General features: G+C 40.7%; 1 protein-coding gene across 1 annotated transcript in view; it reads right to left on the bottom strand.

Moving 5' to 3' along the window:
• Nucleotides 1-12,090, bottom strand: part of cacna1aa (calcium channel, voltage-dependent, P/Q type, alpha 1A subunit, a) — a 153,919-nt gene that overhangs the window by 61,462 nt on the left and 80,367 nt on the right. Inside the window, exons 29-36 of the mRNA XM_053490796.1 lie at nt 11,184-11,348; nt 10,901-11,011; nt 10,730-10,813; nt 7,051-7,167; nt 6,784-6,849; nt 6,595-6,692; nt 6,333-6,483; nt 5,208-5,335 (exon numbers count right to left, since the gene is read on the bottom strand). Of these exons, the coding sequence (XP_053346771.1) occupies nt 5,208-5,335; nt 6,333-6,483; nt 6,595-6,692; nt 6,784-6,849; nt 7,051-7,167; nt 10,730-10,813; nt 10,901-11,011; nt 11,184-11,348 (920 nt within the window). The remainder of the gene's footprint in view (nt 1-5,207; nt 5,336-6,332; nt 6,484-6,594; nt 6,693-6,783; nt 6,850-7,050; nt 7,168-10,729; nt 10,814-10,900; nt 11,012-11,183; nt 11,349-12,090) is intronic.

Below are 12,090 nucleotides of genomic sequence, written 5' to 3'. Positions count from 1 at the left end.
AACAGTTCATTCTTCGTACAAATAAAATTATCAGCTAGTGAACTTTATATTCTGTCCAAACAACATTTAACCAATGTTTGTTATTTTTTACTTATTATTATACAATAAATATCAATATCTCTAATATATCAATATCAGATTTTTCATTTTTGTTGTATAAAGTTCTACACAAAAATTTTTATGACTTAATTCTATTTAAAACTGCGTAGAGTGAAAAATGTCACTTTGCGCCACCTGGCGGTCATTTCACGAATAACTTTAAAATACAACTGATTTATTTTGGCTGCTGCCGTTTTCCCACGGCGGTAAGCTTGACGGTAATAACCATTTGTTGTCCACCTACTGTATGTACTGGTGAAGGGCATAGGTGATGGTGTAGAGGTGGTGTATGTGGTGTAGTTTATTGTCATGGTGTAGGTGTTTCTGAGGGTGTAAATGATGGTGTAGGTAGTGGTGATGCAGTAGGTGGTGTAGGTGATGGTATAGCAAGTGGTATAGGTGATGGTGAAGGTTGTGGTGGTCAAGTTGATGGTGTAGATAATGGTGTAGGTGGTGTGTAGGTAGTGAAGGTGATGGTGTATATGTCAGTGAAGGGTGATGGTGTACATATCAGTGAGAGTGATAGTGTCTGTGTCAGTGTAGGCGTAGATAATGGTGTAGGTGATGATGTAGGTGCTGGTGATGTTATAGGTGTAGGTGATGGTATTAGTGATAGTGTACGTGATGGTATAGTTGGTGGAGTAATTAATGGTGTAAGTGATAGTGATGGTATAGTTGTTGGTATAGGTGGTGCTGTGGGTGTAGGTGATGGTGTACATTCTGGTGTGCACTTGTTGGTGTTGGTTTAGGTGTGATGTCAATGTAATGTATGATTAAATTCACCACTTAAGATAGCACAATAGCATTAAAGACTGTGTGCAAAATATAAACAATTTTGTTGCTTTACTCTTTGAAGTATTATTAGCACTGTCAATTGATTGAATTTTTTTATCTAGTTTATTACAGTCAAAGTCTGATTAATCACAATTAATCACAATTTTAAAATACTTAAATTCACTTGTATTATAATGTATAATATGTATTATAGTATTATAATATAATATGTGCAATTTTTAAATAAAGAAATGCATGACTGTTAGAGGTTGGAGGAAACAGATCATCCAGTTTTATAATATCTAAAACATTAACATTTAACAAATGTTAAATTTTAACCTCTCTAATAGGACCAGCACAGCATGCAGTGGCTAGGTAGTACTAACCCTAACCATTACTGACGGCAGGGCTCGAAGCCAGATCCTCAGATCCACAACCTAGAACCTTAGCCATCTGAGCCATCACTACCACATTTTACATTTGTAAATTGAAATCAGTTCTTGTAAATATAGTTCCCTTTCAAAGGCTACACTTGATGCTGCGTGAAAACGCTATTGGGAACGCTCTTTGCGCGACTGGTTGTTGAAGCATATGTGTCAAAAAGGCAAAGAATTTGGCTTATATAACCTCGGTTAGGTGACGTCATTTGATTAGGTGCACCTGGAGGTTATAAATAGGCATGAACCGGAAACATCCTAACCCTAACCCAGCGGGTCAGACTGATGTTGCCCTGCACACCATGGCGTTTAGAAGGCATATCAGGCTGACCTGATATCCGCACCACCAAGCGGATGGCCTGTGCCATCAGCCGTTCTATAGCTGCTATGGTTGCCACGGAGAGACATTTATGGCTCAACCTCACGGGCATCAAGGATAAAGGTTGTACTTTTCTTCTTGATGCCCCATCTTACCTTCCAGCCTATTCGGCGATGCCATCAACACTGTCACCACTAAGTTTCGGGAGACAGAGCGCTGCGAGGAAGACCGTGGGGTGTCTCCCCTTGTGAGAGGCACGTAGAATTCTAACAGAGAATAAGAACTTCTTCCTAGCTCCCTCAGGAGGCCATTGTATAATCTCTACCACCACTAGTGTTTCGGGGAACATTGGTCTTCAGCGAAATGTTAAGTGTTTGGTCACCTCCTGCCATGTTTCAGGACGCCGAACATCTAACATCCCCCCATCTAGCCAAAGTGTCAAAACTTGTGCTCCTTTCAGAGAAACTGCCAGCGTGAAAACTACTCCCAAGTAGATATTCTTGGGTTCTAAGGACTGCAGAGAGAGGCTACAGAATTCAGAAATACAGAAATCTTCCTCCGTGTTTTAACAGTGTGGTCTCCACTTCCATGACCCAAAATGAGCGCATTTGTTGACACAAGAATCGCAAAATTTTCAAAATGTTGACAGTCAAGATGATTGTTTCTCAAATCCAACCAGAAGATTGGTTTGTGACAATCAATTTGAAGGACGCATATTTTCATATAGAAATATTGCCACAACACAGAAGGTTCCTGAGGTTCACTTTTGGGTTAGCGCTTTCAGAGAATCCTAGGTCTCATGACAGCTGCATCCACGGTGATACCCTTGGGCCTTCGGCACATGAGATCCTCTCAGTTCTGGCTGAGAGCCAGGGGATTTCATCCAAGGGCCAATCCCCTGAGGCAAATAAGGGTTACACACCAGGGGCTTTGTACCCATTCTATGTGATTCAGACCCTGGTTTCTGACTTTGGGTCCCACTCTTGGTATGTTTTGTTGTCACAAGATGCTAACAACAGATGCTTTCCTCATGGGTTGGGGCACGGTCTTAGATGGCTGCCCAGCCCAAGGGATCAGGAGAGGTCATCTTCTCGTGTAGCACATCAATTGCCTCAAAATTCTGGCTTTATTTTAGGCCCTGAAATACTTCCTCCAGCAATTGAGAGACTACCATGTCCTAGTTGGGGTGGACAACACTATGGTAGTCTCTTACATAAATCACCAGGGCGGATTACGGTTGCACCACCTAAACAAGATAGCGCAGCTCAGGGCCATTTACATTCCAGGGCATAGCAATGTGGGAGCAGACTTGCTGTCCAGACAAGCTGTGACAGCAACTTCACTCCAAAGTGCTTAGTCAAATCTGGGAGAGATTCTTTGTAGCAGAGGTGGACCTCTTTGCCTCTCAGGACACGGCACTATGTCCCCTTTACTACTCTCTGATTCCTCTAATAGTTCTGCTCCCCGGAGTCCTAGCGGAGGTCCGTCAACAGGGGTTTCGCCTCTTATTGATAGCGCCCATTGGCCAACCAGAGTATGGTTCTCAGATCTAATATCTCTCCTCGACGACTCGCCATAGGCGATTCCGGTCAGGAGGGATCTTCTGTCTCAGACGTTGGGGACTGCAAGCCTTTAAAGGATCCTACACCTTGAGGTTCACGGGACTCCAGAGGCACTAGCAGCTTCAAATACCTGTTTGCTGCTTTGTAATGGCATTTCAGCAGCTGCTTTCTTAATCCGATGAATTTGTCTTGCAGAAACCTTCCTCATTTTGCCTCTATCTGCACAGACCTGTCTGTGCTCTGAATCAGCCACAAATGTCTTCACAATACGATGATCACGCTTAAGTTTTCATGAAATATCAAATTTTTTTATACCTTGTCCAAGGCATTGCAATATTTGATACTTTTCAGCAGCAAAGAGATAATTTTTCTTACCCATATTGCTTGAAACCTGTGGCCTGCTTAATAATGTGGAACAACCTTCTTCAGTACTTTTCCTTTAATTGGGCTTATCTGGCAAACTTATTATCACACGTCTGAGATTCATTTTAGTGATCTAAAGAGCCCTGAGACACAATACCATCCATAAGTTTACTTTAAAAACTAAACATTTAATGTTTATGACACTTAAATCCAATTTGCATAACAATTTGGAACACGGTGTAATGAACTAAGCAAAGAAGTTTTTTCAGCGGTAGGATTACGGCATGTCACAAATGCATCTATATCCTCCGGTACATTATTAGCAAAAACAGAGTCGGCCCTCCCGGCACTACTAGCGTTAGCATTAGTTTTAGCCACGTTAGCATCTTGCTTACTCTGTCAAGCAACACAACACTGGAAAATACCCCAAAAACAGATTCCCCGTACATACAGGCCACCAATATGTAACGCTCAGCTAGTTATTTAAGCTAGTTACACTGCTACGGGGTCAATAATCTAAATAAGGGCTTATAAATATTACTTCTGGTATTGTGCAAGATTAGCAGAACAAGGAATGACGCAAAACAATAACAATTTTGAAAACAAAACAAACTCAAAGTATATTAAGTGAAAAAAGACAAACAAACAAACAAGGTGCACCACAAACCAAAATATGTACAAAAATAATAAAGGGTGAGTGTGTGTGTATGTATGAAAGTTCAATGTCCGTGTTATTGTTGTGTGTGTGTAATGGTGGCGGGAAGAGATGGCTCAGTCTCACCGGTGTAAGATGTTCAATCCGGGAGCTCCGAGATAACGGAACGAGAGGGGTATTGAATGAGTTCGACTAAGATTAATCCACTCATGGGAAGGTAATCCTTGGGTACAACAAACAAGCTCTCTCTCACACAAAATCCAGTCTCCTCATCTCTCCTTTGCCGGTTCCGCTTTTAAGCCGGAACACGTGACCTGACACATTATTGGGACTCCCTCACGCCATAGCCCCGCATGCTCGCGAGAGGGGAACAAAATAACCCATAGCAGGGTCGCTAATAAGGCCCGGTGGTTTTATTTTTATTTACCATCTAAACAACCCCCTTATGTGGCTGCGCTACAAAATTACGTCACCTGACCGAGATTATATAAGCCACATTTTTGGCGTGTTTGACACACATGCTTTAACAACCAGTCGCGCAAAGAGCATTCCCAATAGCCTTTTTTACCCAGCATCTCGTTCCCACTTTTTCAGGGAACAGAGTTACAGTCAAGTAACCCGAGATGTTCCCATTAAAGGTCGCTTGAGCACACGACTTTGGTTTTATCCAAACTTCCACCTAGAATCATTTTTAGAATGTAACTGGCCATTCTGCACCTGGTGATGTTTCCTCACTCATCTGATTATCCGCGTTAGGTCACACACGGCCGAGTAATGGGAAGCCGTTAGGGTCAAACTTGGTCAAATGATTTATTTGTGCAAAAAAATAGAAATTTGTTAAAAGATTAATAGATTAATCATGTGTTAACGTGTTAATATTGACAAGCCTTATTATTATTATCATTATTATTATTACTATGAGTGTGAGCTGAAGGCTGTTTAAGTGTGAATATGTGTGCTGTAGGTTAATAAAGGCGAAGTTGTGTAAAGTTTCTCACCAGGCTGCAGGATCATATTCTGCCCAGATCCTCACATACTCATCCAGGTGATGAGGCCCCAGAATGGAGGAGTCTCTTGTGAGGTACTCAAAATTATCCATTATAACAGCTACAAAGAGATTCAGCATCTACACACACACACACACACACACATGAAACAGGGTCATTGCTTTGTACACTTGACTCAAACCACACACAAATCAGTGTACATTGTGTCATGAGCTTGATCTGGTTCCACCACCTGCTCTACCTGATCACATGACTGTTACTGGGAATTAGAGAAAACTTCTTCAGACTAAAGCAGCACTGCAATTAGCTCACTCTACACTTACTACCACTTAGCTGAGGAACTAAAAGTGTTTATTAACCTGCAAACTTCACGTTTCTCCTTTCTGTCTCTCCCTAGATAAGAAACAGTTATTCGTATTTATAGTGAAAGTGAACGGTCTTCAGCTCGGGTACTTAACATTCAGACTGTAACACCCCTCCAGAATGGAGCTCTCCCTATAACACTTTATTATTATTATTATTATTATTATTATTATTTTTTTTTTTTTTTAATCTTTATAACACAAGCAAAATTTCATATTTTGTGTAAACTGTACAGTAGATTTTTTTTTTTGAAATCAGGTGTGTTGTGTAACTCCACAACACAATATTTAAAGCATGCCCTCAATTGCACAATTGTAGTAAAAAATAAAAATAAAAAAAAGGTAGAAATGCCTCCATTTAACAATTTTACAGATGCTTTATGAGGATTTTTGGAATGACCACTGAAAAGTCTGGGAGGGGAACAAGTTTACACGTGAAGCCAACATGACAGATCATGGACATGGACACCTGGACCCAACTCTCACTATTCTCTCTTCTTTATGTCGATTTACAAAGAATCCAGGAAGAGAAAACCAACGTCTGGTCACAATCTACTTTTTATAAATATATTTTCCCTTTAAAGCCAGTGACTAGTCACACCAAAGCCAACCCCAAGCAATTGTACTGACATTCAACTGATTTATTATAAAAAAAAAGAAGGTTTCTAACATAAACACTGTTCAAATTCTATCATCAAACAAAAATTAAACACAAAACGGCTTTAGAAGAATGTGGACAGAGACGCAGTCTCACCAGGAAGGAACAGAGGAAGATGAAGGATACAAAGTAAAGGTATGCAAACTCGCTTCCACACTCCGGCTCGGTGTTCCCAGAAAGGAGGTCACACTCCTTCCCTCCCAAACACGATAGCATGATATCATGCCACGCCTCTCCGGTGGCACTTCTGCATACAGAGAGAGAGAGAGAGAGAGAGAGAAAGAAAGAAAAAAAGAACTGGGCTGGAGAACTCTTCATACAGCATTAGTGGCATGTCTGTTTGAGAGATGTAACTCACCTGAAAAGCAGAATAAGAGCCTGGAAAAAAGTCCTGAAGTTGTTGTGCTGGTTGATGGAGCTCTCTTTGTCTTCCTCCAGCGCTATGTTCCCAAACAGCTAAAAAGCACACAACATCATCCTTAATTTTTCACTGCAGGTTGCTCAACATTCTCTACATTCTTTTTTAAAACAAAAAATCCCATCTCACCTGCATGCCGATAATGGCATAGATGAAAAACAGCATAGCAATGAGTAGGCACACATACGGCAAGGCCTGCACACACACACACACACACACAGAGGAAAGATTTAGCAAACAATGACATGAAGGTCTTACTGGAAGGATGCTTGAAGATGTTAAATCACTAGGAGTCCTGGGTCCAATGACTCCTCAGACCATCTCATTAAAACAGGTTCAGCAGTAGAGCATTGTTTATTTTCATGTGTGTGTGTATGTGCGCATGTGTGTTTTTACCTTAAAAGACTGAACAAAGGTCCAGAGAAGGATGCGAATAGTTTCGCCCTGCCTGAGGAGCTTGATAAGACGAGCAGCCCTGAAGAGTCTCAGAAAACTCAGATTGATGAAGTTATTCTACAGAAAGAAAGACAGACAAATGGACAGGCAGATTAGATATGATGTCCTTTTTTGGTGTGAAATCTTAATTTGTGTATTAGGAGGCAAAATAAAAGGGGATGTGACAAACTGAGGAAGGTACAGAGACGTTAAAGAGACTGAACCTGACAGCACCGAGCAGACCCAGCATGTCCAAGAGAAGGAGAGAAGCAAAACAAGAAAGAAAAGGAGGAAGGAGGGAGTGCAATTCAGACAGAAAGGATAGAACCCAAATATCTTCATCCAGTTTGGGGGGGAATGGTGCAAAACCGCGAAATTCAAGCTTCCATCAACCAAATGCACTGACCAGGAAGGTCGGGGCTCAGCGCTGACGGCTAGACCATGGCATGCTCATCTCATAAACAGCTAACAGCAACTCACACAAGCTCCACTTAAGTCAAGTGTTGGGTTTAAGGATAATCAGGAGAAACAGTAAAAACCTAAACTTGCAACCTAGAGTCTAAAAACAGGATCCCAAAAGCTAGAGTCCACAAACATTCATCAAACACTCATATAAAGTGTGTGTACCTGAGCTGGTGTAACTCTGTGTATGTGAATAAGGTTAATATAATAATTCCTTCATCTTTTCCAGTGTTCCCAGTGTTCCCAATTATCCACCACATGTAGCAGATGTTCTTTAAAACATAAACTGACACAACGTACTCCTGAGTTTAATACAGTCTATAAGACTAATGCACTATAAGGCAATAAAAACAGTTTGAGCGATACAGTGTTAGCATAACTACGGCAAAAAAAAATTGAGAAAGACACAAATATTAATTTTCACAAGTCCTTAGTATTTTTAGATCTTTGTGTCAGATGTTACTCTGGTATACTGAATTATAATTACAAGAATTTCATGAGTGTCAAAGGCTTTTATTGACAATTACATTAACCTTTGCTAAGAGTCAGCATTTACAGGGTTGACATTCTTTTTCAAAACCGCTGCAATGAACTTCTGGACCACACCCTGTCGAAGTCGAGGCCCATTCTTGAAAATCGACCACAAGTTCTCAATGGGATTAAGGACTGGGGAGATTCCTGGACATGGACCCAAATGTTCTATGTTTTGTTCCCCGAGCCACTTAGTTATCACTTAAGCCTCATGGCAAGAAACTTCATCATACTGGAAAAGTCATTGTTCATTACCAAATGGTTCTTGGATGGTCGGGAGAAGTTTCTCTCGAAGGATGTTTTTGTGCCGTTCTTTTCTCATGGCTGTGTTCTTAGACAAAATTGTGAGTGAGTTCACTTCCCTGGCTGAGAAGCTACACCACACACGAACAGACTCAGGTTGCTTTACTGTAGCGCTCTCCTTTTCTTCTCCAGACAAACTTGTTTCTTTTAAAAAGTGGATTCATTAGAGAAAATAACTTTACCCCTGTCCTCAACAGTCCAATCCATGTACCGTCTGTAGAATATCAGTCTGTACCAGATGTTTTTTTGGAGGAAAGAAGCTTCTTTGCTGCCTTTCATGACATCCGACCATCCTCTAAAAGTCTTCAACTCACTGTGCGTACCTTTTTCCATTCCTGAGCAAGTTCTGCACTGGTTTTGCAATGATCTCACAGATGTGTTAACTTTAGGAGACAATTTGGTGCTTATTTAACTTTCTTGGGTGTCTTGAAAACTTCTTCACCAGAATTGACTCTCTCTCTTTGAAGTTATTGAAGATCCAATACATGGTTAATTTAGGTGCAATCCTATGAGCAGCAATATCCTTGACTGAATCCAATTTCTATTGATTTACTATGATGTCTGCATGTGTTTTCGTGAAGGTAACCATGGTTAACAGAGGAGCAACAATGATTTCTGGTACCACTCACCTTTTAAATCTTTCTAATTGCTAATAAAGCTGTCTGTTATTCTAATCCACTCATCAAGACCGGCATCTCCAGCCTTGTCCTCAGCACCTCTCTTAGCTGTGTTAAGGAGAGAATCACTGACATGATGTCAGTTGGTCCTCATGTGGCAAGGCTAAAATGGAGTGCAATTGTTTTCTCAGGGGATTAACTTCATTTTTATGGCAAAGAGGGACTGTGCAATTAGTTGCAATTCATCTGATCACTCTTCATAACATACTGAAGTATATGCAAATTGCCTTGATAAAAAACTAAGGCAGCAGATTTTGTGAAATCTAATATTTGTGTCATTTGCAAAAATATCAGCCACTAATGTAGTAACACGACACACACACACACACACACACACAGAATATTCTGCTAGTTTTATCTGTGTTCATGTCAGGCTGTGGAGTCAGGCTTCTACTGATCCTGTTCATCTGGTCTGTAACAAATCATTAATGAGCTCATCACAGGTATAGTTCAGTTGTTAAAGTGTGTTACCTTAAACCCAGCACCTTATCTCTCTTTCACACACACACACACACACACACTCACAGAGAGAGAGAGACAGAGAGAGAGAGAGAGACAGAGAGAGAGAGAGAGACAGAGGGAGGGAGAGGGAGAGAGAGAGGGAGGGAGAGAGAGAGAGAGAGGGAGAGAGAGAGGGAGGGAGAGAGAGAGGGAGGGAGAGAGAGAGAGAGAGGGAGAGAGAGAGAGAGAGACAGAGAGAGAGGGAGGGAGAGAGAGAGAGAGAGAGAGAGATGTGGAATCATGAAGTATGCAGTGTTTACATGCAGGTTATCTTTTCATCAGTAACCCATCATGAGTTCAGCTCTGCCTCCACCATGCCACAGTACAAACAGTGCCCCTTACTGGCAGATGATGAGAATGTATTTGCAGTTGTTTACACCTGGATTTGTTTTTATTTTGTTTTAAATGTAAAAAGAGAGAAGGAGCATGCAGATGTCCTGAAACCGTATTTACAGACGCAAGAGAGAGAAAGAGAGAGAGAGAGAGAGAGAGAGTGTGTGTGTGTGTGTGTGTGTGGAGAAGAAATGGATAAAAAAGTGTATAGGAATAGGGCAGCACCCCAATATCACACAGAGCAGAAGGTCAAAGTCATTAAACTCAAGCACATGCATCATCATCACCATCAGTAGCCACAGCAGGAAAAACAAGTGCAGTAAGATTTCCAAAAAATTACAAACCATCTACAATGGAGATGTTGCAGATGCATGGTTTATAGCAGCATTTTTGGAGGTTGATAATACAACCAGTGTGATTGGCCGGCCGGGCCAGAGACGGACACATGAGTTTCATAGTGCATTTTGATTGGATGAATTCATCAGAGGGCGGAGCCATTATAGCAGAGATTAAAGAAAGCATGTAAAAAAAAAAGATAAACCAGGAATGAATAATCATTAGGCAAAACATCACATAACACACAGAACAGCTTAACATAAAGTTAAAAAATTAATAAAACATTAACAAGAATTAATAAAACATAATTAATTAAAGCACTGAAAAAAACTATTTAAAAAGAACAACTTTAACCTGAATTTTTATTAACTTTAAAAGAAAATCTGTTTTTTACTACTAAAGCAAAAAAGTGACAAGTGTGTCTCTCTCTCTCTCTCTCTCTCTCTCTCTCTCTCTCTCACACACACACACACACACACACACACACACACACTTACCCCCAGCTCTGTCACTAAAATATCAGTGATGCTGCCGAGGACCGTCACACAGTCAAAGATGTTCCAGGCATCTTTAAAATAATTCTGTGGTTTGTTTAAAGAAAAAATATATCAGTCAACACCTACAGATAAATACACACACACAAACACACACACACAATGTTCACTCACCAGCACACCAAAAGCGATGATCTTTAACACACACTCTAAAGAGAATAATGATGTGAACACAATGTTCAGGATGGCCAACATGTCCTCATAGAACTTTGATGCTCCATCGTACTGAAAAATAACAGAGAGAGAGAGATCAAATATATATTTAACGTTTTTACAGTCAACCCTAACTCTATGATCTTATACCGACTGATCGATTATAACGAAGAAACTGCAAAAAGTTGATTCCTACATAAAACAAGACTAAAAAGAGACAAGCAGAAAGATTAAAGCCTGGCACCTTCATCATGAGGACGATGGTGTTGAGGGCGATCATTGCCATGATGGTGTACTCGAATGGCGGCGACACCACAAACTCCCACATGCGGTACTGAAAGGTCTGCTTGTTCTGGGGCATGTGACGGGTCAGAGGCTTGGCGTTTATTGCGAAGTCGATACAGGCTCTCTGCAAAAAACCACACATTATAGAGCAGCAGCAAATTTCCGTAAAGCCCCAGTCATGTGCAAAGTGCTGTGAAAAAGTATTTGTACCAGATTATTATTTTTTTGCATAATTGTCACACGATGATGCAGATCATTAGACAAATTTTAATATTACGCAAAGATAAAGAATGCAGGTTTTTAAATGATGATTTCATTTATTGAGGAAAAACCTGTAAAACCTGCCCTACCCTATTTAAAAAAAAAGAATTCCTGTTAAACCTAATTACCCAAATAACCGAATTTTGGCCCACTGTTAACATTGGAAAGTTTACATGAACTGCCTTTAGGACCAGTTTCAGACCGGACTTTGACTAGGCCACTCTAAATCCTTAATTTTATTTTTGAGCCATTCAGTAGTGGCCTTTTGGTGTGTTTTGGACCATTGTCCTACTGCATAACTTACTCACTCACTTATCGTCATACAGCTATATCTATTGTATATTCAGGGTTGTATATTCAGGGAGGGCCTGAAGCCTATCCCAGAAGGCTTAGGGCACATGGCAGGGTACACCCAAGACAGGGTGCCAATTCAACAAACGGAACACACACACAGTCATACACACACTACGGGCAATTTGGGAACACCAATTAGTCTAATCTGCATGTCTTTGGACTGTGAGAGGAAATCAAAGTACCTGAAGAGACACCCTAAGTGCAAAGGGAACGTCTCGGTCTTTGCTGTAACCCTGTTCTCTGAAAAAGCG

The sequence above is a fragment of the Clarias gariepinus genome, unplaced genomic scaffold (genome assembly GCF_024256425.1).
Source record: "Clarias gariepinus isolate MV-2021 ecotype Netherlands unplaced genomic scaffold, CGAR_prim_01v2 scaffold_32, whole genome shotgun sequence".
In the NCBI taxonomy this organism is placed as follows: Eukaryota; Metazoa; Chordata; class Actinopteri; order Siluriformes; family Clariidae; genus Clarias; species Clarias gariepinus.
Note: the sequence above shows the minus strand (reverse complement) of the source record. Positions and strands in the feature narration are given on the sequence as shown.